General features: G+C 37.7%; 1 protein-coding gene across 2 annotated transcripts; it reads right to left on the reverse strand.

The window, feature by feature from the left end:
* Positions 1-1612: 1612 nt before the first annotated feature.
* On the reverse strand, positions 1613-26070 carry mtmr10 (myotubularin related protein 10). 2 transcript variants are annotated; one of them, XM_034679917.1, is made up of 16 exons: positions 25527-26070; positions 22524-22584; positions 17349-17485; positions 16755-16827; positions 15079-15221; positions 10531-10624; positions 10255-10402; positions 9080-9167; positions 8744-8832; positions 8441-8571; positions 8232-8301; positions 7141-7211; positions 6700-6872; positions 6444-6614; positions 5248-5430; positions 1613-4622 (listed from the first exon to the last, which is right to left on the reverse strand). In XM_034679917.1, exons 1-16 carry the CDS (start codon positions 25581-25583, stop codon positions 4020-4022), a joined length of 2292 nt encoding a protein of 763 aa, XP_034535808.1. In that variant the 5' UTR covers positions 25584-26070; the 3' UTR covers positions 1613-4019. The 2 variants fall into 2 exon arrangements, with proteins under 2 accessions (XP_034535808.1, XP_034535807.1); XM_034679916.1 differs by having other exon boundaries at positions 1613-4625; positions 25527-26069.
* Between the last annotated feature and the right edge of the window lie 323 nt (positions 26071-26393).

Consider the following 26393-nt stretch of genomic DNA (forward strand, 5'->3'; position numbering starts at 1 on the left):
TTTTAATATGCACATGTGGGTATGATCACATACATGTGCAATACTTTGCTTTCCGTTGCAATACCTCATTACCATGTGCAATATTGCAATTTATCCCATAACATATTTTATTATTATACTCGTCTACTACATGTGCACATGCGTACCTTTCTTTGTACAGATAGTTTTTTTATTTTTATTTATATTTTTTGTAATTGTGTTTAGGTTCATATATTTTTTGCCCTAACTGTCTTGTTGTGTCCTTACTGTCTTGTTGTTAAGTACCAGTGTTCCATTCACTCCGTCAAATTCCTTGTGTGCAGCTCACTTGGCAATAAAGCTTTCTTGAATCTTAAAATCTTGAATCTTTTAGGTTTTAGGTGCTGTAGTTGATCTCTTTGGTAATTGTGCATTCACACAAACTCAAAGCTGAAAACATGCAGGTGTGGGATAGCAGAGAGTCTTTTCTGAAAAGCATAGGTGTTATTAATAATAGTGTTGCAGGACCCTGGTATTACATAAGGATCAGCTTGCTAGCAAACATTCATTTTGTAGTACCCAAGCAGTGTGTATTTTAGTTTATGTTGTTAAATTAGCACCCTAGTATAATGCTATATTACAAAACACAACAATATTGAGCTACATAAAATACATACCCTGTACCCATTAGCATTGCAGGGACATAAGGGGTGATGCATCAGGGAAGGGTCACCCTGCTGTTTATTAAAAGGAGTAAATATTGTTGAAGATACATGTAATATAGCTCTCAAAGAATTTAAAGGACAATATAATATGCAGAAGTACAAATCCAACAGACTATTCTTGCAGGTCTAATTCAGATCTGCAACCAGTACAGTAGTAAAACTACTGTTGTACAAAAGTTACTGCAAAATAAAGGTCTTTTTTTTATTAGTTTTACCTTTAGTTAATGTGCAGTTGTAGTATATTGTACAGCCTGAAAATATAAATCTCTAGGTAGGACATTCAAGAAGAATAGAAAAAATGGCACAGAGTGTAACGCTGTATAGAAAAGTACTTTTGGTTGTTTCATTCTGTCATTATTCATTTCAGACAGACACCAGCACCTAATGGTACAAAGTGATTGCTCATGGTGGATTCATCTTAGGTCCCTGCAAATGACAAAAAAAGTGTAGTCTAGCCCTCTCTTTTTCTTTATTGTCCCAAGATAACTTCAATAATCCTTTGGAACTATATAAATAAAAAATATTGGCCAATCACGATCAAATCTTTCCATTGATGGTTAATGTAATTTATCCTTTGAGATCATTTTCCTGACTTCTTGAGTTATTTTCTCTACCTCATTATTTTGTGTCTCATTTTTGGGAGGAATTCAAATGTTTAAAAACAAAATAAATTAAAATCTTCATTTTAATTTAATACAACATCATTCAGATGTATCAATGTGAATGTTAATATTTAATTCAGCAGATAAGCCGTCTTTGGTAACATTAGCTGGGTGTTTTTTACTTGGCCCAGAAATTAATATTTTACTCATCCCCTATTCTTTTAATAGTTGCTGTGAATATAAGAGGTGTTGAATAAACTGAGTTCCTGTAGAAGATGGTTTGTTTTCATGACAGAGAAGCCATTGAAATAAAAGCCAGAACATGCATTCATTTGAAAATATTGTATTGATTAGTTAATGGTACACAATCAAGCCTTATTTTCTGTTAGGAAAAGCAGCTTCAGTGCAAGACCTCTGAATTAAACTAGTCTAAAAAATGTGATAAATCAACTGTTTTAGAAAATGAGTGAGTCAACAGGTTTAGAATATAGTTATAAAAATGGTCAATCTTCCCCGAAAGGCACAGGGGATGTACAGAAAATGCATTCCTCTTTGAGAACATTTGCATAAATACATCTGCTGATAACAAAAATCAAACTGTGTCACAGTGGAAGCACGGTCATCATGCAATTACAGCAGAGTGCAACATTGGTAATTAGTGGAAACAAAAAAGCATATAAATATCTCTCCAGAAAATACAAAGACTAAATCAAGGATAAACGTTATTTAGTACCATTATTCAAAAATATTAATTGGAAGATTTCAAGCATATACAGTATTTATATTTGCCAAAATGATATTCAACAACCACCTTCAAACACACTATCTTATATTTTGAGTAAAATGTGCAACTAATAGCATTTGAGAGAGCAGACTCTGCACTCGCACTATGAACATCTATACCAGAACACACCTGAACTAGTTATGGTACTTATTGCTAATGAATGAAGACTTTATCTGACTATCATAAAAACCTTTGTAATCAAGCATCCAAAGATACATGATCTTGAATGATAGGACAATGAACCCTGTCCAGTGGTGTTATATTCAAAATTGAACAGGGCTTCATAATAAATGCCAAACTGTTATTTTAAGACACTATTACACAGCGCGTGTTGCTCCCCCATTACAAAGAGGTACTGGACGACTGATCCATTTCCCCTGATGTGTCTCAAACCACTCCCTCGCTCAGCAGGTGATAAACTCCATCGATAGAAAGTCTTAAGGGTGTCAAAATGCCAGAATCTTTGCAGCACACAGAAAGGTTAAGTTTGATAAGACAGTAATCTGGATTAAAATCTGTCTTAATGCAAGCTCACTCGTCTGACTGAATGTAGAGTACCTGTTCCTGCTTGTTTCTATCACAATCTTCTCCTAAACAGAGTAGAGCTAGGTCGTAGAACACAAATACACGTTATTAATGTAATGTGTTGTAACAGATGTGTACAACAGTGCATACAGTTGTGTTTATTTAATCTCATTCCCTTTTCCCAACATTAAGCCTGTGAGGACTCTGTTTGTAGTTGATGACATTTTATTCTATTTTTGACGTGTGCTCTCCAAATACTTCATCTCTAATGTTTTCATGTGTGCTGCTTTCAAACTGTGTCACTTGTCATTCACCCATCTCTGTCTGGAGTCCACTACATGCTTAACTAGAGCGTGGTTTAAGTCAAAGCCCTTATCTGTCCCTTTGCTTTCATTTAAATAGCCATTCAGCTTCCATAAAGCTGAGCGGTTTCTCCTCAGTGCCTTACCAGAAGGCCTCTAAAAAAGTTTTATAACCCCCCCTTCAAAAGAGAAGAGGAAATATCTACCACAGATTTAAGCCCTCACAGCTCCACTTCTAAAAAGAAGTGTCACCTGCTTTATGAGAATTAAGACCCTGAATCAAACTATTTGCTACTTACAGTGAAACCCCAACTCAACCATTAAAAACGGGCACCTGGAGCAAATAGCATTAAGTTTGTGCAAAGACAAGAAACGCCTCATTACATTCAACCAGGCCGGTTCCTATTTGTTTTACCACATAGAAAAATACTTGTTAAAAGTTTTATTTTCTCTTCCTCTTTCTGAAATTAAAAATAGATTCTCTATTAAACCCCCAATTACATTTCCTGGAAGGTATACCCAAACTGAGTTTGTGGAAGTCAGTGTTAATTGAAGTGCATCATTAATGCTGCAATAAAAATGGTCATTTTAAAAATCTGATCGTTACTTTTGGGATGATTTTCATATCCCATTACAGCGCAGAGTCTGCTGCACACATGAATTTCAACTGTTGCTGTAGAGTGAGAGTAGGCAAAGGGAGAGCTGTCGACCTCATCCTAACTCATTGTTAAAATGTCTGAAAGAAGTCTCTGTGTAGGTAACAGTATGCTATGAGAAGGTATCTTAACATAAGCTGAAGTAGACAAGAAAATACATCCATTATAAAATGCATTAAGTTTGATATTTCACAGTCAGAGGAGACATCACAGTAACAACTCACTGGCCGATAATAACTGTAATGAGCAATTTTGATTTAGTCCTATTAATAGACCTCAGTTTACAATGATCTCAAATTTTGATGCAGCATCAATGGTGCAAATTCTAGCTTATAAATGATTGAAAATCAGAAGTCCAGGGTTACATTTTTCTATTTCTCATATTCCCTCCTGGTATTTAAGAAAGAGGTCATAGATATAAGATGGTTAATCGTTACACAAACAACAGAAGTCAGCCCTAAAGCCCCTCAGATCGCATCATTAGCAAGAGTCTCTGTAGAGAGCCAAATCCTCGCCCCATTCAGAAATTTGCTAATTGGAGTCCCGTGGATACCGCGGCGGCACAGGTTTCCCATTGGGGAGAAGGGAAAGGAGGAGTTGAGGAAGTCTGGTGGTGTAGGAGGGTCATGTGGAGAGCTGGCCTTAAAATACATCCTCCTCTGGTCGGAAGGAGGCCCACTCGTTGGGCTGGGGAGTGGAGTGCCGCCTGTATACTGCCTTAGCTGGCCCTGCAGAATCTCAATCTCGTCCACCAGTTGGGAGAGCTTGTGGTAGGAGGTGACAGGGCCCCCTTTGGGAATGCAGACCTCAGGGACCCAGCGTAGGAAGAAGAGCTTCCAGAGAGCCAGGTGTGAAGGGATGAAGAGGGGGATCAGGACGCCCTGCTGGTCAGCAGGTCGGGAGAACCAGTCCCTGAAAAAGCGCTCTGATGGGCTTTCAACTCTCACCGGAGAGAATTCAGACCTCAGCTCCGACACCAGAGAGCCTCGTCGGGACAACGTGTCTTCTCCACTCCTCACTCCATTGCGTACGGAAGCTGACGGCCCTCGCAAAGTGGAGCTGTAGGATTTCTGCTGGGGGAGAGAAACAGAGTAAGACGGGATCAACTTTCAGCTTCTCATCAGCCTGAACTGTCAATGACGACTTATTTTGTCTCCTCCTTCACCGGTGTTGTCAAATCTGAATAATCCTGAGACCTTCAATTTTAGAGGAAAGTCTGGACAAGGAAGTAAAGGTGCACTTTTACAAAATATAGAACAAAGCTGCTGAAGAGATAGAACTACACACTTGCCATAAAATCTCATCTGCAGTAAAAAAGAAAAACAAACTGCTGACCCGATGAATTGCTCATGTTACACACAGACTCCATCACTAAGTGTGCCATTTGGCAAAATGCATTAAAGAAATCTTACTCCAACTCAGACCAGGGAACTAAAGGGAAAATATGTTTAATAAAGATGTGATTTGAAGAGTAGTTAATCTAAAAACATGCCTGCTAAAAGCTGGTTACACACATACTTGTTATAATGACCCTAACAAACAAAAGAGATTTGATAGAACCAGGACTGACTCATAATTTCACCTGTCATTAATAATAAATAAATAGAATCAAATTAGATTTAAATTCTTAGTTTCACACATAAAAAAACCCTGGCCATCTGCCACCATGTCTATAAACTGTTAAAGCTTAGATACCTTTGTGCGTCTGAAGGTTTTCACTTCCCCGTTCTGCACACAGGCGGCTCCTTTGCCTACATACATGGGGTTGTTAAAGAGAGTCTGGTTTTTGGTGGAGAACTGCTGCGCCCAGTCCCAAACAGGAGGGAAAAACATGGCTGGATCTTCTCCTTGAGGGATGGCTTTGTTCTTGGCAAAGTCCTGCACAGTAAACACAGGGTTACTCATAGTATGTTCAGAGCATTACAGAATACAAAGACTACACAAACACATACATGCACACCAGAGAAAAGAACAACAATACATGTGGGTGAAGGAAAAATGTAATTCTCAAAAACATAATTTGCCCTGTCACATCTGCTGGTTACTTTGTTGAGCATGAGCTCAGCTTTTTCTTATCTTTGAGAATAAAGTTGTTCTTCCTGTCACTTATCTTACACACAGACACAGAGGGAAGTTACTGTTTCACATGAAACAAACCCAGAAAGACATGTAGCTTAGTCGTTACAGGAGACCAATCACAGACGTGTCACATGCTTTTAATCTATGATAACTTGTATCTAACTTTTGAGCTAGTACCAAGCGGCAACCTCCGGTCTAAAAATATGAGTCCAATGCGGAAGTGTTAAAAGCTGCAGTTCATCGAGGATCCGCTTGAGGCTGGCTCCGGAAGTACCGGAAGTCACATACACATGAATGGGAAAAAGACGATCTTTGCAGCGTTAATAAACATGTTTACAGCCTGGTACAAAAGATGAGTGAAGTCTGAATAGCTAATTTCTCGATGTCCTCTCACTGTGAGGGGGGTGAATTTTTTTCTAATTTGGTAATTTAGAAGATATTGAGATTACTAGTCTTCCAATGAGAGGCACAGCTGCCTGCAGGAACACTGCAGCTGTTGGCTAGGAGGCTCAAAGCCCGCCTCTTTACGTCACACTGGCTCGACAGAAGCAATATGGCTGCCGCAGCCGATTGGTCTCAAAACAGCGTTCAGAAACAGATGGGTGACGTCACGGATCCTACGTCCGTATTTTTTACAGTCTATGGCTAGTACAAATACATAGTTACATTTTTCCTTGTGTTTTAATGTTATCAACAATTATATCTAGAAGAACAACTTGTTTACTGGATTCACAGTCAAATAATGGAGCATGGTATAGTCCTATGCATTTTGTTTCATATGCTCTCATTTTATGAAATACATGAATAATTACCATTAAGTGCTTGGCGCGCTGTTTGGGAGAATTAAAAAGAAAAGTACTGAAGAGGGGAATCCACATGCTGTCACTCAGTATAGTCAGATAGGTCTCTGTGAACTCAAATGCTGCTGGGTACTGGTTCATCATCTGCCACACACAGTCCAGGAACAGCATGAACAGTGGGGACTGGAGCGAGAGAACAGAGACAGGTATGAGATTGTTGCTTAATCTGTTCGGTCTGTGACTACATTATTTACTGTCGGACAAATACCTCCTCTTTCTCATTCTTCTTTAAGTGGTTGCATCTGTCCAAGAAGCGATGGCCAGCCATCACCCACTCCTTCTGCACCAAACTCTGAAAGCCAACAATGCTACGATAATGAGGGTCCAGCATGAGCTGCACGAGGGAGGACACCACACAGTTCAGGTCTCGGTCTTCTTCCTCTGTACAGGAGTAAAAAGAGAAAACTAAAGTTAAAGCTAGAAAACAATATTCATGGTTAGTTAGACTGCAATATGGCAAAGATTCTATGATGGCCACATTACTTCTTTATGTATTATGGTGATGCGTAAGATGTGTTTGAAGCCAAAGTAAAAATAATAAAGAATGTTGTTTCTCTGTGACTGCTTGGCTTGAACCTGTGAAGAGTTGACCTTGCAAATCCTGTGAGGACTTATGAATGATAAAGACGACTTAGAAAGAGAGTTTTACCTTGAATAATGACTGAAGCATTCTTTCCATCCAGGTGATACACGACCTCGGCTGACTGCTTCAGGAAAGATCTACAAACAAACAAAAGATAAATGTTTACAGACTTTGAAACATGAAGCACCATATGGTATATTTACAGACAACAAGCTTAGCACTCATGAGTTTTTGCAGTTTACCATGGAACTGAATGCCTTTGAAAAATTAAAAAAAACAACCACCTTTCTAAAATTTTTCTACTTAAATCTACTTTGGGGGAATTTCATTTTGGATTGATTTAGGCAGCTCCTGTGGACACAGCAAGACAACTTATGGCTTTACTGATCTTTCCTGTACATGTGTAATGGTTTTCTGATGAAAAATAAAATAAGATAAGATATTACTTTATTGATCCCCGGGGGTAATTCAGTTGTTACAGAAACCCAGACATAAGTTCAATCAAGAAAAAGTCTCAATTAGTAAAATAAAATAAGTAAAAATAAAGATAGAACACAATTTAGATATATGCAATGTTAAAAATGGAATTTAGATACATACAAATGTTACAAATGGATTAAATAGCAGTAATTCCTGCTCTCATTTAACAATTAAACATATCACTCAGTAGCCTTATTCGCACTTCCCATCATTTTTTTGTTGAGGTGTAATCACATTATACAACACTGACCTGGTGGCAACAGTAACAGGCTTTCAAATCTTTAAAGAAATAGTCAGTCTTCTCACTAATGGTCTTATTTTGTTCTTGTAGCTCATATATAGCAGCCAGTTTCCATGTATCACCTACTTATAAATATTAAGGCTAATTAATCATGCTTTCACTCTCCTTATTGGCGTATTTTTATATATACAGAAACAAATCTATGTGCATGGATAAAATGTTAACCAAAATTAAAAGTAACTTATAAATAACAAGAAGCTGCAACATAAGTAAAAACACCTGCCATTAAATACACTGTGTTCATTAAGGTATGTTATATTTCAGTTGGAAATCAGCGTGAAATAATATGAATAGGCTTAAGAATACATTCCAATTGTGTTGTATAAAATACCTTAGGGATTTAAAGAGCTTTCAAGTGTCATGGTTGTTTACATACCTGACGTGCTCCAGCCATCGTGAGTTTTCAACAGCTGAAAGCCACCTCTCCTCAGACTCCTCAAAAGGATCTGCACAAAATCAAATCAGTAAAACACTAAAACACATATACAACCATATACAACACCAGCATGTCAAGAAATGCTGTACAGATGTCAAAAATCTAAAGTCATTTTTTATGTGTATGCTTGAATCTGATATTCAGCTCACCCATGACACAGATCTGCCGGACTCTCATGAAGGCACTCTGAATTTCCAGGATGTTGGGCAAACACTTGTCCAGATCTAACCTGACGACTTCACTGCGCTGCGGGTGGCTTTTTGTGATGGCAGTGAAAATCCTGCCAAAGGATGGACAAGGATGACAGAGCAAGAGATGTTAAAAAACCTGAAACATCTCAGCAAAGCATCATTTGACAACTTTACTTAAACAATCTGTTGGCTGCTGATGAATGTCAAACAGAAAGACAGACACAGTTAAATATCTGAATGGTGTGAAAGAGTTTGCTTTACCTCTGATCAATCTTCTTCTGTTGTATCGGATCACTTATGCTGGCCATGCGAACTAGAGCACTTCCGTTTGAGTGATTCCAGCACCAATGCTACAAAAATATTCATTTGTAAGAGTCACTGGATCAGTTGAACATAAAAAATAATACCCTGCTTAATCATATTAGGCACTACTTGGAAACGGCAGATAATCATCACATGATTGTATTGCTGCTTCCTGAATTGGCAAGATAAAAAGCAATACAGTCCTGATAACAATAACTGAACTTAAAGGAGGAAATGGAAATCATCCTTTGGAGAGTTCAAATTTTACAGAGATATCAAAGGATGAGTACTCACAGGAAGGCGGCTGTCATGGAGGAATATGGAGTACTGCTTTAGATCCTGATCAGCCAGAGAAACTGGGACCACAATGTACTCTGGAAGACTGAAAGAACAATGAGTAGAGAGGAGTGTCACACAGGGATCTAAAATGTGCACATGAAAGAACAGGACAATGCAAATTAAAACATTTACAACAATTTAATTGTTACACAAAATAACATGAAAAAAAAATATTACTAAGATTTTAACTTCATGCTGACACATAATAAAATCATAATAACACTAAAAGTGTTTTTCATTTTCTGTATGTCCCAAATTTCTACAAAAAGTATCTGATGCAGATAAGTTTTCTATTTTAGGTGAGGCTAATCTGAATCAGAAATGACTGTGTGGTATTTAAGCCACATGTGTTATGAACAGTGTGGTTCAAGCTGCTATTATGTAATTATGAGTCTTTTCTCAAATTCCACACTAACTATGGTTCAGTTCTTACTTTGAAATCCACCATGATGTCACTACCAAACTCAGATGAATAGAGCATATTGTCACAAAAAGACTAGCCTGTCACACTTAGACATTCAGAAACGTTCTTTCCTTCAGTTACTCATGAAGTGCGTACAGTGTAAATACATCGCATTGCCAAGGCATACCAGGTTTGAGTGAAGGTAAAACTCAGAGTCTGTAACAGCTGAGGAAAACTGAAGGAGCTACAGACACACTTTGCCTCTGACGCACATCGTAAATCGGCACTAACAAACAACAAATACAACAACACCTGTTGTGTCTGCTTGTGTCCTTTTTAACGTTTCCTTATTGCTGCTTCCTGATTGTCTTGCTCCATGTATTTTATGTCCATGGACACTTTCTCAAAGACTGTCATGACATCTCCTTATGTAGCTTTTAGTCATTTTTAATCATATGGTGATATTTGTACTTTTCTTTTCTTCTCTTTTTTGTTTGTTTGTGTTTTGGTTTCTCCTCTACCTTCGTATTTTGATCTTATTTTACCCTATTTTTATCTTTGTTTAATCTTGATCTTTTTAGGGAGCCTTTTTAACATCTGGCAAGGGACTACGGATGTAAACTAGCCTTTTGGCTAACTGGCATATTTACAGAAGTGTTTATTAATATGCATGGTCCTTTTAAATAATAAATAAAAATAAAATAATAAAATAATAAGAGCTGAAAACCTTTGTGAGACGGCATAACCCTCATTGATGGAGCACACCCTCCACTCCGACGCTCCGGTCCTCTTGATTTCCCGATCCCAGTCTGAAGGACGGTCGAAACTTGGAGTCTGTAGCCCTGCTCGAGGAGTAGAACCATTGACTCTCTCTCCTGGAAATGCAAACACACTTGATATATTATTCATATTATTATTATTCATATATGATTATACAGTATTCACGTACGTAGATAAAGGTTCAAAAACATGTAGATTAGAAATAGAGCATTCTCTTGCGTACTTTTAGACTCATGGTATCGCCGGCCTTGATACTCGAAGCCAAACAGAAGATGAAGGTCTGCTGGATGAGAGTAGTGGGCGATAGCAAGGCAGACCTAGAATGAAAGGATATGTACTGCTTAATGGTGGAATCAATTAACATACATTAGCTTTCAGAGTAAAAAATCACAAATAGACATCAAACATAATGATGGAGGACTACAAAGACAGCATGTACTCCTCCAGTGTTACTTCAAGTCTTTTCTGATGCTGTTGGGAAAGTGGAGACGTGTACAGTGACACATTGACATGGACCAGTGCAAGACCAAACCATCTCTGACAGGGTCTTCAAAGGGAACCCACTGTGAACCAGTCCAAGCAGCAGCCCCGAGCAAAAACTAGTTTGTGCATTGGTGGAGAGGGGTAACATCAGAGTGCTATTACATGCTGAGGAATGTTCTTTGACAGTAAAAACACCAGAACAAGTGAAACCTGGAAAAGCAAATGTTTAACTGGCAGCCTGTTGCTCAGGGTTTTCAGGACTGGATCTGTCTGTGGCTCCACTGGAGTCACACAAAGCAGTCCATTCAGCAGTAGTAAAGCTGTGAATAACACGGGAGAACACAGAAAAAGTGTGTATGTGTGGAGACAAGGCTGCTCCCAAACTCTGTAATTTCCTATGGCAAAGTAAGCTATTATAGACTGGCCTAATTCCCTATGTGACGGAGAAAAAAGAACTTAGCCCTGTTTAAGGTTCATGCTGTAATTACATACATGGTGTCCATAAATAAACTCACAAGAAGTGAGGGAGGGCAGACGTATTTCTATTTCAGACTACATGCCATCAACCTTTCATATTCTGCTTTGAGCAGCAGAGTATAAAGTAAGGTGAGCTCTGCATTTTGAACTTTCTTTTTGCCTTACTCTATTTAATTCTCTGTTCAATCAAGTACCACTCTGCAAGGCTGGCAGCCAAATGTGCAGCAGGTATGTACTTCAGAGCTTCAAAACCCAACACAAAAATTGCTCCCAGATGACATGGTATGAGATCAAACATCAAACTGTGTACCCTCACACTCATGTACATCAACTTGCACACTGTAAGCAGATATACAGCAGCCTGTCTGCATTGGGTTACGTAGTGAAGCTGCAGGGAGCAGAGAGCCCCTGTGGACCTGTGTGCAAATAATTCACAAATGTGAAACTATTTTTAGCACTCCTATAACAGCACACACCACAATGTTTGAAACACAACATCTGTTCTTACAAGGTGTGAGAGTGCTGGATGTTCCTTTTTTTTTTTAGTTAAGACAGTGTCCTGTCAAGTTTAGCTATCAAGCAGTCAAATTTTCCAGGAGCTTAGCAGGTTCCAAAAAGTGATAACTTTCTGATGATGATGGCTGACATGTTATGGAAGTAAATCAGTCTCATCAGATTTGGATTTTTTTATGCATTGAAATTATTTATCTGATTCTTTATGAAGTCACTATTATTTTTTCAATGTTCACAAATTGAGAGTCAAAAATTCTGTGTATAAAAATTATTATACATATAATTTTTGACTCTGAATTTGTGAACATTGAAAAATAAAAGCGAAAAATACTTGTTGAAAATTTGAATGCAATTTCATTGCAAAAGAAATTCAGGTACATAATTTAAATGCAAAAAAATTCAGTTCTAGGAATTCAAAGGCTTAAAAAATTCAAAGGCTTAAAAAATTCCAAATCTGATGAGACTGATTTACTTCCATAACATTTTTGCCCTTTTAACCACCATTGTCAAAAATATCTTTAAAAAAGGAAATAAGTCACTTGCTGCAGTAAAGAGTTTATTCAAATGTGGGGACCTTTAAAGGGGACATATCACGCTTTTTTTCATCAATATATATTGGTCTAAGAGGTCCCCAAAACATGTCTTTAAAGTTTATTCTCAAAAAAACACTTTAAAATCAGATTTTGGCATGCCTGAAGAGTCCTCTTCTTCATTCCTCATCAGAACACTCTGTTTTCTCTCTGACCACGCCCCCTCCGGAAGTGGATGTGCCTCGGCTCTCCAGCACGTTGATCTAATGTTTACATGTTGGCTGAATATACACGGCTGCTCAGAGATCACGTTACTTCAACCCTCTGAATCTGATCCTGACGGAGAGGCGCCTGTAGCAGGACCTTTCTGAACGATTGGTCATAGATTTAGTGTTTCTTGTTGTTTTATTTATCAGTATGTAGACGTGTGTCTTGGTACACAGCTACGAACATGTAGCTATGTGGCTATGCTAACTAGCGCTAGCATTTATCCATGATAAAAAAAATTCATCTACTAGATCTTCAAATCTGCAGATGTGGGGAGTAAAACCGACCTCTGCCAGAAAGGCAGCAGGACCTTTTATGAAGGATTGGTCACAGATTTAGTGTTTCTTGTTGTTTTATTTGTCAGTATGTCGACGTGTGTCTTGGTACACAGCTACAGCTACAGCTATGAACATGTAGCTATGTGGCTATGCCAATTAGCGCTAGCACTTATCCATGAAAAATAAAAATCATCCACTAGATCTTCAAATCTGCAGACGTGGGGAGTAAAACCGACCTTTGTGTTTATTAAGACAGCCTGCAACTAGCATGCCTCCCTCCTAAGCTCCTTGTTAGCACACATTTGTGCAGGTAATGAAAAACGGAGGGGGGATTCAGTATTATTTTATACAGTCTATGGGCTGAACAAGCTCCGAGCTCTGACTCTGTGACAGACCGGATATTGTTGTTACGTAACAAAAACACGGAAGTCTGAAACGGCTCGTTTCACACACATTTACAGAAAGGTGTAGAAATCAGAACAGGGGCAGAATGGATTATTTTCATTCTCGGGGGGTTTGTAGACATGCCAGGGACACATATTTCAGGTAAAGAACCATTAAAAAGTCAATTTTGCATGATATGTCACCTTTAATGGAGCACTTTCAGCAAATTCAGTCAATTTAAGAAGCACCCTCCTTCTTTGTCTTTGTCTTTGACCTTACAATTTTCATCTCTATAATCTTTTTATTATTATTTCTATTTGTTTACACTCTTTATTCTATGTATTCCCACCAAGTATTGTTTTGTCTTGTACAACTGTAATCCTCAAAAATAACTGAACCCTGACTTCCAGCACTTCAACGCTGTTTATTCCAGGACTGTTCTACTACATGTTTGCACTATGGAGCCCCTATACGGACATTGGGACTGTTGGGTTATGAGGGATGGGTTTTGTGTTAGAACCAGCTGATCTCATCGTGCAGTCTTCTGTATACATTTTGTATATTTGTTTGTGTGAAAATCAAAAAAAAATTATTGGAGGTAAAAAAAAAGGGAAATAAAAAGATCTAGTGCTGTAGGAATAGGGAGTAGGACATTGTTTGTTTTTGTCTGTGACTGTCCTATGTTACTGTTGTTGTTGTTCTCAATGTAAATGATTTTTGTGATTATATCTGAAAAATAAAAAAGACACTGATCAAAAAAGAAGTCAGAATTCTGAGGAAAAAAAGTCAGATTTCTGAGATCAGTCAGAATTCTGCAGATTAAAGTCTGAATCCTTAGATTAAATTCAGATTTCTGACTTTTAATACTAAAAAAAAAAATCACTCTAAAAAGGGAAATAAAGTGGTAAGCTCATTTAAAGCTCACTACAAGTTGCCACAAAGGCCAAGCCAATGATTCAATCGCCCTGTTTTAAAAAAGAAATGCCCGTTTTGCCATCTTTAATTTTTCTTGTGTGCATCTAACTTCTGAAAACACTACTTGTTATCTCAAAAATATCATAGCATAATATCAAAAATATCATGATATGGTATGACAATAAAAAAACTTGAATCCTTGAATCAAGACTGATATTCTTACATACTGGTTGGTAATCCCACTGATCTACAGGTGTTTACAAAAAGCCCTTAGCCGGAATAATGAAACATCTGCCCATCCGATCTCTGAGTGCAGAAGATGAGTCAGAGTCAGCTGCCAGTTGTTCCCACAATCAGGATCATTCTCAGTTTCCTTCACCATCAATAAGCATTGTCCTCAGTGTCTCCGAGTCATTGTTTGGCAACTGGCCACTGAAAACTCAGTCATTTCTATTCAGATGGAGGGAGATAGAGTTGCACACCATCGCTGTTATGATTAAAAAATAACCCTGTTGCTGAGGAAGGGGTCATATTACTGAACCTGAGCATGTATGTGAGAGAGAGAGTGTGTGTGTGTGTGTGTGTGTGTGTGTGTGTGGGGGGGGGGGAAATCACACGCAGTAGAGGAACAGTGACATGCATCAACTGAAAGTGAAATGATCAGGGGAAACCAAGAAATGGGGGAACTGTTTAGAGTAAACTTAGCCAGTAGTAGTTTCATGTGAATCGTCGCTATGAGTGGAATCTTTCTGTGACTGTATTTTCATTGACTGTAATCAATTCAGTTTGGACCTTAAGTTAGAGAGAGTCTGCTCTGCATTTGTCCTGTATTTGAACGCCCATTTTTCCCGTTTTTATTTCCTGTTGGCATTGTATGTCCCATAAAAGACTCTAATCAAACTCTTAAAATGTAGTTACACTCACCTTCTTGGCGCTCTCAGGCCCAGCCTCATCAAAGCAGAACCTAATGATGCGCAGGTCTTTGCAGTACAGAATGAGCTCTGTAGGGTTGAACTTCAGTTTTTGGTTCGACCCCAAAACTTTCTTCTTCCCCTTGGTATCATTAACTGAGAAAAACAAACACAAAATATGACTAGAAAAATGTCAAGAAATGCTGATGCTGCTGATTTGAGACTTAAGACAGGACCTCGTAGTATTCCTTTGAAGACAGCAAACGTAGATGTCAACAAGATGTCACATATCTCTGCTAGGGCTGAATATTTGTGTAATAAAATTGTGGTTGCATTTTAACAATGTGCGTGAGATAAATGTTTATTGTATGTCAGATACAAGAGGACAACAAGAATTCAACAATTTGCTTTTTTTTCCGGCTCAATCAAGCATTCAGTGTTCTATCTTTATTTGTTGAATGTTCTTTTATGTAGCATAATGACACATGACCTAAGCTAAACATATACTTTTACTAGGGATGCACAAAATTCTCTTCGGTACTGGAATTAGCGTACAGTATTATGGTGATACTCTTATCACATTTGTTATGTAATATTCATTTCTTGTGCAAAATAAGAAAAGCACTTCATACTTAAAACTGCATATTTATTTATGACAATTGCTTTCAAGCAAAATTCATACAAAAAAGATTCATCCTACTTAAAACCTGGATGATGATGATCTCAATGAGACAATCAGGGAAAATTTGGCCAATTTCACATTTGACAGTAAGTAAACTGGTTTACAAACCTCACATGTTCTCAGGGAACATGGGAATAGTGCAACTGTACAGCAATCAAACCCAAATTAAATCAAATGGTTTACTCTTTGACAGTAAATGTGCTTAAATTAGCTACACGTACCTTACAGGTACCCTACTCGGCGTGTTGGCCGATATCCGATAGTTAATTTTAAAGCCAGTATCGGCCGATGCCGATAATGTTCAGATAATATCGTGCATCCCTAACTTTTACAGATGATATTTTAATTCCTACTGTAAACAGAGTTTTGTATCATCCCATAATAGTAATGTTGTCTTCTAGTCTGTCTCATTCAAACACGTTAAAAACAAGCCGGCCTAAACAAAGCCTCATGCTTCGTCCCTGTAACACAACAAACCTTCCTATGGGCCACGGCCCTTGCAGTGTCAGCTATCAACAGCAATGAGATATATAAACAAGGCTAATCCCTGCCCGGCTGCACCGCCGCTAATCACTGGTTTAGCTGTGACATCACTTGTTATCAGACTGCTGATCAGGACGGAACAACAAAAGGATCCCAGTCTCCCAGGCTGTCAAAGATTACAGGGGGCTGATCCAACTTTGCATGTGATTGTAGATCAATTGAGTAAAAAGACAGGGTTCAAATGCAAGCTAAGGTGATCAAGCGATTATTCAATGTAGAGAAATTTGATTAAGACAAAAATTTACATCTGAACATATATAAATACTTTTCTAATCTTGTATTTTTGTTAAATACCACAAGTAAACTAATATATCATGATATTGCTTCTGATTAGAAAGAATTACAGTGTTGAGATAAACTCTCAGGCTCTGCTCAGGTTTTCATTTTTTGCTTTAAATGCTTTCACATGAGAAAAAAAAGGTTTGCTACAAGTCTGATGTTACACATGTTGGAAGCAGATGTACCTGTTACCACTTGCTCCAGACAGGTGAGAGGGATGTCGTGCTCTCCCAGCAGGAGGTGAGACAACTTGGATTTCTGTAGGAAAAAAAGCAAATAAAAATGTTATCAAGGTAGGATATGTTTGACACCCCGTAGGTATTATGTTACATCCATAACTCACTGAAATATGTCCTCAAATACAGGTGGGTAGATCGAGTTTAGCTGCTAAGACTGAGCTGTGATTAAGTTCCATTTTGTTATTATGGCAACAGTCTGCCACAAAGCTGGAAAGGACGTCTGCTCTTTGACTTGTCGTGCGATATCCGTGACAATGTAGCACAGGAAAGTACACAAGTTTTCCTTCCTCTTTTCCACATGCACTGTACATACAAACAAGGCTGTGAAAATATCGAAGCTAGTTGACATTATGCCAGTGGCACTGATAGACCTGATGAATCTCAAATATAAAACAAAATGGAATCCTGGGATGCCAAAGTTAACTTGACAAAGTTAACAATAGGGTTCTGACACATGTCTGTGTATTTATCTATCACTAAGAATGGCTTAATATTTCAAAACCACCAGCTGGAGACTTTAGAGACAGTCTGTACACATACCTGCTTTGTGGGGGCATCTTGAGGGATGAAGGAGACCTTAAAGTTGGTGCATATCAACTTCCCCCAAAGGTCATCCTGGCTGCTTTCAGCACTGATGCATTTCCTCACAAAGTTCACCTCATTAACTACAATCTCCCCTGTGGACAAACAAATGAAAGAGAGAAAAACATTTGTATTTGTTATCCTGAGTCTGTGTTCTCTTACATATACACTGCAGGTATTTCACAAAGACAAGTTTAAAAGATAAAGATCACTTGGTTCGACCCTGACTGGGACTTTCAGAAGACACCAGCACTTTACTTTCTGCAGTGAGTTTAATGATGAATGAGTAAAGCTTTGTTTAATACCTTAGATTAATAAACATTTGGGTTATTAATACTAGGAGCTATAAAAAAAAAACATGATATAAAAACATATTGAATGTTTGGTTTTTGTTGAATGAAGTTAAAATGAATTGTCATTGGAAAAATGCATGACCCAGAGTAAGTACAGTTAAGATCCTTCAAAACATGAATCATTATCATCTACCACTCTCTGTTAAACCCTTGTGTTCAAATGAGCATTTCCCTGTATTGATATTATTGATAAAAGGAATACTAAAAAACTATATATATGAAGCACATCTTAAAAAAACTAGAATAAAGAAACAAAAATATCATGTTCTACTTTTTTTCTTGTTATTAATAAATTATATTGTCATTCTTTCCCATATACGACCATCATAAACAGGTTAAACTACAACAACTTGTCTAACTGCAGTACAGTGTGAAATTGTGTGGACAGGAAAGTATGACAAATATTTCACAGGCTTGTAAACAAATTGTTTCAATGCGGAAGCTTTCATGCTTTCAACATTGTTACAATGTTGAAAGCATGAAAGCTAACAGAAAAAAACAAACACTTTTTTTGACACTTTGAACTAAAATACCCAGTGTGGAAAAAAGCCTAATGTCTATGTATACTACCAGTCAAGTTTGTAAACACCTTCTCATTCAAGGGTTTGTATTTATTTTAATTATTTTAAACATTGTAAATTAATACTGAAGACATCAAAACTATGAAAGAACACGTGGATTTTTTTTACTTACAAAAAAGTGTTAAACAAACCAGAATATGTTTTATATTTTATATTCTGTAAAGTAGCCCCCTTTTTCCTTCATGACAGCTTTGCACACTCTTGGTATAATCTCAGTCTGCTTCATGAAGTGGTCTCCTGGAATGGTTTCTAATTAACATGAGCCTTGTCAAGAGTTCATTTGTAGAATGACTTGCCTTCTTAATGTGTTTGAGACCATCAGTTGTGTTGTCCAGAGGTAGGGTTAGTACACAATGGATAGCCCTATTTGACTACTGTTGTAATGCATATTATGGCAAAACCAGATTATTTCATAGTTTTACTTTCTTCAGTATTAATTAGGGATGCACCAAAATGAAAATTCTTGGCCGAAACCGAAAAACCAAAAATGAGGAAGCCAAGGCCGAAAACCGAAACACAAAAAGAATTTATTATGCCAATTATTAGCAGGGAGACCAGGGACAGTTGTAAGATGAGTCAGTTGTAACCATAGACTGTAAATAAAAATGGACAGCGTTGCTCCACCTCTTCCCGTTGTACGGTTCTAAAGCCAAAAAACCCCACTCCTGGGCGCAGCCATTGTGCAGCCAGAGCCTGTGAAGCCACTGTAACAAGCTCTGCCCTACAGCGTAGCATCACAAGACGCTGTGTGTCTTTTGACGTTTCCCTCCATGGCTGTGAATCAAAGGAAACCCAGAAGTAAAACCCCGTTTCTTAAACTCTAATAACTAACGAAAAAGAAACTTTTCAAGGAAAAAGAGGCCTTGAAGACAAAACAGTCAAATAATAACTACATATCACCACAGCATACGGATGTGAGAAACATTCGTACCATGTGTATTTATTTTTTAAAGTTTGACTGCTCCCCCATTCAAATGAATGGGTGAGACGGATTTTTTTACCTATACTGCAGCCAGCCACCAGGGGGCAGACACACTGCTGAAAGCTTCACCACCAGGGGAGCATCCGGCTTGCTTGGTTGTAACGCTTGCACTTGCTCCAATCAGGAACAAGTTAGGAATTATCAGATTCACTCTGCACATGCTCAGTTTAGTTGCAGCTAGTTTGAACACACTGGGTTAAAAGAACTCAAAGTTATAGACAGAAATGTTAAAAATGTTCCTACTGTCCCCGGTCTCCCCTACCATAGCATTTATGGCTATGACTGTGTACCAACCTAAAACCCCACAACCTAAAATTTTTGGTGGGTGAATTTTCAGTGCATCCCTAGTATTAATCTACAATGTTGAAAAAAATAAAATTAAAAAAAAACATTGAATTAGAAGGTGTGTCCAAACTTCTGACTGGTAGTGTATATATCTGTTTCTATATTTCATTAAGTATGCAAACAAACAGAGGGCAGAGGTCACTGAAGCAGGTCGTTTCTGTGATGATATGTGGGACAGTAACTCTGTACAGTTAAACCACATGCAAGTCATGCTACAGATTTTCCTTCAGCTTTAGGCTTACAAGGCAGCTTTTCATGTACTATGCATTTTTATGAGGAACATGACCCTTGACAGAGCGATTAATGCATAAACAAGAATGCAGCTATAAAAGTCGCCCTTGGGATTTTAGAAGATGAGAAGTGGGGCAGCAGGGTGGAGTCCTGCTGAGAATCACATCAAAGAACTGCCTCAAAAGAACACAAAACAAATGTATATTCAGTTCAGAAAGAGTAAGCAGCTCATAAAACCAGTTAGTCTATTGCTCCAAAAAAGTGATAATAATAAACAAGTTTGGATGACCTTTGTGCAGGAGACGCTATTTGGAAACTTACAGATAAACACGAGTCACAGAAGAAAGTCAGGTTTTCTTTTTGAGGCTTTTTCAAGAACTTTTACAGAAACCATAAAAAAAATAAGCTGATAAAAAACCTAACAATTACTGCTTGAGATTTCACTCACTTAAACTGGAGGACATTGCTTATAATGACAAATAAACACACAACAAAACACAAAGTGTGAGCACACACACCCATGAGAATCACAAGTCAGCTACTCGGACCTGAACTTGAATGAATGATTGATTGATACGAGAACTCTCTGGCTGCTCCATTAAATAATGCAGCAACTCTATATACTTTATTACTACAATTGGACAATACGAGCTGATTAGCAAAGCATGAGATCATTCAAAGTATCACCAAATGAAAGACTTTAAAGCAGCTGCTTCTGCAAAAATAACTTCCTATAAACCAAAAGTGTAAACACTTGAGAAAGAGAGGAACTGCGGCATGCACTTGCACAAAATGTTAGCATGGTGATTTTACTAAATCCCCATGAGAGGATGCACTCACACTCACAATGCAATAAAAAAAAAAAAAAACACCTGTTACACCACCTGCACTTGAATTGTTCTAATATAGGGGGCCTGATTAATAAAGTCATTATATTTAAGAAAAACACACAATTTGCTGATAGTTTTATACTTTGATGATGTAATTCATACAAGTCAATCAAAAGTCAAATTGAAGATCTCCATTTTTTGAGCAACAAACATTTTTGTAGCATCTAAAAAAATGAATGGAATATAAATGATAATATAAATATTCTTTCAGAACCCTCCTCTCTGTTAAACTCATGTAGCCTCTGAGTTTTAATCTTTTATAGAGCTAACATGCTTCTATCTATTTTCTGGAATGGGAGCCTGGTTCAGACTACAGGTAGTAAAGGAAGTCTATTACCACTCATCTGCACTGTTCTAATATTTGAGAGTTCATGTTTTAGCTTTGTTTGAGACAGGATGTCACATGTTTGCAAAGCTGAAATGCTTGTCAGACCAGTCTGATCAAACATTGTCATGCACATAAATCAAAACAGGATGAGTTATTATCCAACTCCACAAAATGAGCTTTCTTTAGTCAACAGCAACTGCACAGTAGTCCAAGGAAATCCTGTTAGAGATATGCTGAACCTTCATGGGCAAGGTTGAAAATTTGGTGCCTCAGATTATTTCCAGACCTTTAACTTTTAGTGTGAATCGTGGTGACTAATTTCAAAACAATGTTTCAATCAACTTCCCCCTATTGTGATGAAACAAGCATTAATTCAGTCGGATATCCTCCAAAAGCAGTTTCAATTCAACAGAAAGCTGAGTCTGATTAATGATTGTTACATAAAAACTGTGTTTTAGTCATAGACTGTATAAATAATGGACGTAGTATCCGTGAAGACACCCATCTGTTTCTGAAGCGCTGTTTTGAAGCCAATCGTCGGCGGGAGCCATATTGGAAATGCTGAACTCATCGTAACTGCTGTCGAGGTAGTGTGAGGTAAAGAGGCGGGCTTTGAGCCTCCTCGCCAACAGCTACAGTGTTCCCACCTGTCAATCAAGTCAGCTGTGCCTCTCATAATGGAAAACTTGTATCTTAATATCTTCGAAATTGCTGCGTTATGAAAAAATTCACCCCGTACAGTGTGTGCCGATCGAGAAATAAGCTCTTCAGACTACACTCGTCTTTTGTACCAGGATGTAAACATGTTTATTTCTGCTGTAAAGATCGGCTTTTTTGAATGGGTGTGTATGTGGTTTCTGGTACTTCAGGATCCAGCCTCAAGCAGACACTAGAGAAACTGCAGTCTTAGCACTTCCGCATTGGCTTCAATTCTCACGGGCGGAAGTTGCCGTTTGGTTTTAATACCACAAATATATCAAACATGAGACTAAAATTGCAAAAGTGAACATTGTCTCTTTGCTCTGTGTGCCATAAACTTTGTAACAAACCAACAGTTGACACAGACCTAAAGAATAACCATACATACAGTTTGTATTTTTGAATTGTCAGTGATGGAGTGTGAATGGAGTGTTTCATAATCAGTTAAAAATGTACTTAACGTTGTTCACACTCATACAACTTGTGTCTTGACAAAATCTAAATATCTTGTTCTCTAAAACAACAAGTCTTGGTTGATTTAGAATGGGTGGGATTTAATAAGTGTTACTTCTCCCCACTCCTTTTCGGACATGTTACAGAAGTCATATTAGTGATGAAACAGCTTTGTTAAGATTTCTTTTTTGACATGTTGGAAATAAACACTTTTAAATTAAATTTTAAACGTTGCTTTTGTTGCCATATATGGAAATCAGATCAAACTTACCTTGAAGTAGCTTAGGCTCCAATTTTTTAATAGGTTGTTCGATGGTTTTCTTCACATCAGTCTGGAGAAAAAGAAAAAGGCATACAGCAGTTTGTTAAACTCAATCCTGTCAGACGGTTAATGAATAATGGAAACAGTGTGACATTAGAGGTGGAGGGTCCACTTAAAAGGTGTCCTTGTGTAGTAAACAGAGAATAAAATATAACTTGCTTCTCAGTCTTGGAAGGGAAAACGGAAAAGACTAGTTATAGGATTCCCCAATTCCTAACACACCTAAGATCCAACCACAAGCCTCACTGAACATCCTCACAGCTGTTAGGATCTGTTTTGATGCACTAATGTAAACAGTTATAATAAATAGTGAGGTATGATAACTCTGCTGCATGCTATTTAAACAACTGAAGGGAACCAAAGATGCACAGCTGTCAACAGCTATTTATACTGTAAAAGAGACTGATACTCAGACACAGTGACAGCATATGACAGCATAGAAGTATTTGTCATGTGTTTTCCCTTGTTGGCTTTACTCCAGCAGTGAATGAATGACTCTGAGGTTAAAGGGCTGACTTTCATCTTTAAGGAGGCTTTGATGTGTGGACGTTTAGCAATCAAAGTCCTTTTATACTTGGGATTATTTATAAAAAGAGCTACAGTTTCTGCACAGATCATATGATGGAGTTGTAAATATACTAAAAATAAAGCTTGGCTCTTTGACTTCAAGTTATTGTCAAATCAAAAGAAGCCGTTCCAAGTATATAAAAAAGAAAAACAGTCAGAGCGTATTTTGTTGTTTGGGCAAAGACTGCATCATGAGAAATATACCTGCCCAAAAAGTGTTGTGTTTACTCATAAACAAAAGGGAATGACACCAGTTCAATAAATGTCTTGTCCACAGTTCAGACCTGTTTATCTGGGTCAACTGCATCATTGATATTCCATTGTAAATTTGTAATCATGGTAGTGTCTGAGGTATAATCCTGACTTGGCAACAGTTACATGGACACATACTGTATGTAGATTATCAGATAACTGGCAATCACAGTTTATATTTGTTAAGCAATTAAAATGACAAGAATATGTCCATGGCAGTACAATAGGGGTTATAAACTAGATGGATTTTCCTTTTTGATGTTATCTAGTTAGAAAACCTTTAATATTAGTCTTGACCCTGCCTGTCCAGACACTGATCTTGTGAGTTATATTCACCAGCGTCTGTAAGAAGAAACTTTGACTCTCTGTTTGTATGAGTGCATGCACCTGGATGCTCAGGTAAGGCATACGTGAACAGATGATGCCAAATCATGGTTGAGTAATTGTTTTTAGAGTGAAACTGGTCCCAGATCACCTGAGGTTAAAGATGTCAAGACACAAAAAAAAAAACAGGAACACAGAGAAGAATGTTGCCTTCCTAACAAGGTGATATTAAACTTGACACAAACTCTGAAGACGCAAATGCAACCTGGTTTACTGCTTCAGTGCTTTCCTTGAGGCAGTGCACCTTTGAATGTATAAATAGTTAAACTTGGCTTCAATTGTTGGTGAGCTGGAGCATTAAAACAACATTTAAAAGAGCTACTTGCACGCTTTAAGTCTTTGTCTGGCCTATCTTTTCACCAGCATCTGTAAGAAGAAACTTTGTCCTTCTGTTTGTATGAGTGCATGCACCTGGACGCTCAGGTAAGGCATACATGCACAGATGGTGCTAAATCATGGTTGAGTAATTGTTTTTAGAGTGAAACTGGTCCCGATCACCTGAGGTTAAAGATGTCAAGACACCAAAACAAAAACAGGAACACAGAGAAGAATGTTGCTTTCCTAACGTGGTGATATCAAACTTGTTACTTGACACTAACTCTGAAGACGCAAATGCAACCTGGTTTACTGCTTCAGCGCTTTCCTCGAGGCAGTGCACCTTTGAATGTTTAAATAGTTAAACTTGGCTTCAATGTTTGGCGAGTTTGAACTTTAGAACAACATTTTAAAAGAGCTACTTGCAGGCTTTAAGTCTTTGTCTGGCCTATTTTTTCTCGAAAATATCACTCTTCCTTCCACTAAACTGAAGTCAACACTGAAGCTTTTAACCTCCAGTCATGTTCGTTGTTCATGTGCAAAAGTGTCTTTTATTACAATGTTTAACATGTCAGTGGTGGGGGAGAATTAGAAAGTTGTGGTAAAACAATTGCATATTTTTTCTAATTAATGCAGATTGTGATTGCACCATGTCAAAATGCATTTTTCTGGGTCAGTCTGTAAATAAAATACACAAAATATGTGGCACTAATTCAAATTTGTCTGAATCTTACAATTTTTAGATTTTGTTAATCCTCCTGTTATGTTCGATTCTTAGGGACAGCAATAATGTTCCTGGGTCAACTTGACCCTGGGCATATTTAATGATCCAAAAGTGTCAGAACCCCCCCAAAAATCCCAATAAACATTATTTAAATCTCATTATTAACTCCATTACTAACCATTTAAACAATATTTAGTGCAATGGTGTTCTTTAACTCTCACAGAGCATGGTTCAATGAGGATAACTTACTTCATGTTAAAACTTTTTTTAATGTACATTGGAAAGCCCTAAATATAAATACAATAGATTTGCATGACATAGATATTTGTTTCTTTTATTTTACATTTTATATTATTTCTTTTTTATGTAGTGATGTTGATAAATTAACACGAGACACCTCTTCTGTCACATGCTGCCCAGATTTTTATGCTGCATTTAGCTGGTTTGGAAGGCATATATTACCTAAAATGGAAGGAACCTCTGAATACCACTACTAGCCTTTCATCCACTGTGACATTAGAAATGTGAAATAATACTTTTAACATTTTTTTATTTATGTTTGAACTTTAAAATGGGTCAATTTGACCCCGCAACATAACAGGAGGGTTAATAAGTGAAGAAACAAATATTTGACAGTTTCCTGATCACATAACAAAGACTGTAGACTTCCAGGTAAACACCATAGACTATATAAATAGGTAAATACATACCGGTGCAGGGGGAAGATAGCACTTGAAGGTTGGTTTCATGGGTTTGACAGAAAACATTGTTTATATCCGCCCTCTCGGTGATGGTCCTAAACGAGCGCCTGACAATCCAGCGCTGAAGAAAAAAAAAACAACCCAAAAGAAACCTCCAATAAAGTTTGTGTCAGCCCTTAGCTGAGTAAATCCAACGCTTCCGTGTGTCAAATATTCATCGACACAGACTGGGCCAGCGACGGAGCTCCTCCATGTCGATGAAGCAGACAGGTCGCAGATTTCTCTGGTTGGAAAAGTTGACAGAAGTTCAGACGTCGGCGTTAGCTCGGCTAGCTAGCTCACGTGAAGTTCATCGATGTCGTATAAAGAAGTACTGTAACTTATAGGCTTCCTTCGTGTGTCTACATGTTCTTTCCACCTGTTACTGTCTGGGTGTCCCTCAGTTACTTCCTGAAAGTCTAACAAATCCAGCCAAACGTAATACCTGATGCTGTGAAGGACTTAACGGCCATGTTTATAAAGAGCCGAGGTCCCGCCCTACTTCCGGGCTCAGCTTTATTTTTGTATCGAGACTTTCTTCCATCAAACTTTCGAAAAAATGATGCAACTGGACACTACTGCACCCAGACAGGGCTGTTAGATAAATAAAAAGTCACATTGTTTACCACAGTTAATACTTAAACTTTATATCTTGGTGTTAAATAGCATTTTACTTTGTTAGCCTGCATAATATACACCTCCCATGGACTACAACTCCCAAGAGACATTGACATGAATAATAAGGCTTGTGGGCGCGTCTCTTTTTTTTTTTGCAGAAACTTTATTTAACAAAATCTATAAATTGTTTGATTCAGACAAATTTGAATTTGTGCCAAT

The sequence above is a fragment of the Notolabrus celidotus genome, chromosome 3 (genome assembly GCF_009762535.1).
Source record: "Notolabrus celidotus isolate fNotCel1 chromosome 3, fNotCel1.pri, whole genome shotgun sequence".
Classification (NCBI taxonomy): Eukaryota; Metazoa; Chordata; class Actinopteri; order Labriformes; family Labridae; genus Notolabrus; species Notolabrus celidotus.

Bases quoted from the DNA above. Each gene is read 5' to 3' on its own strand.
- mtmr10 (XM_034679916.1), bottom strand. From the start codon at position 25,583: ATGTTTTCTGTCAAACCCATGAAACCAACCTTCAAGTGCTATCTTCCC. The intron at 10,625-15,078 runs GTGAGTGTAACT...CTTTCATTCTAG, and splicing joins GGCCTGAGAGCGCCAAGAAG to GTCTGCCTTGCTATCGCCCA. The intron at 8,302-8,440 runs GTGAGCTGAATA...GATTTTGTGCAG, and splicing joins CCGGCAGATCTGTGTCATGG to ATCCTTTTGAGGAGTCTGAG.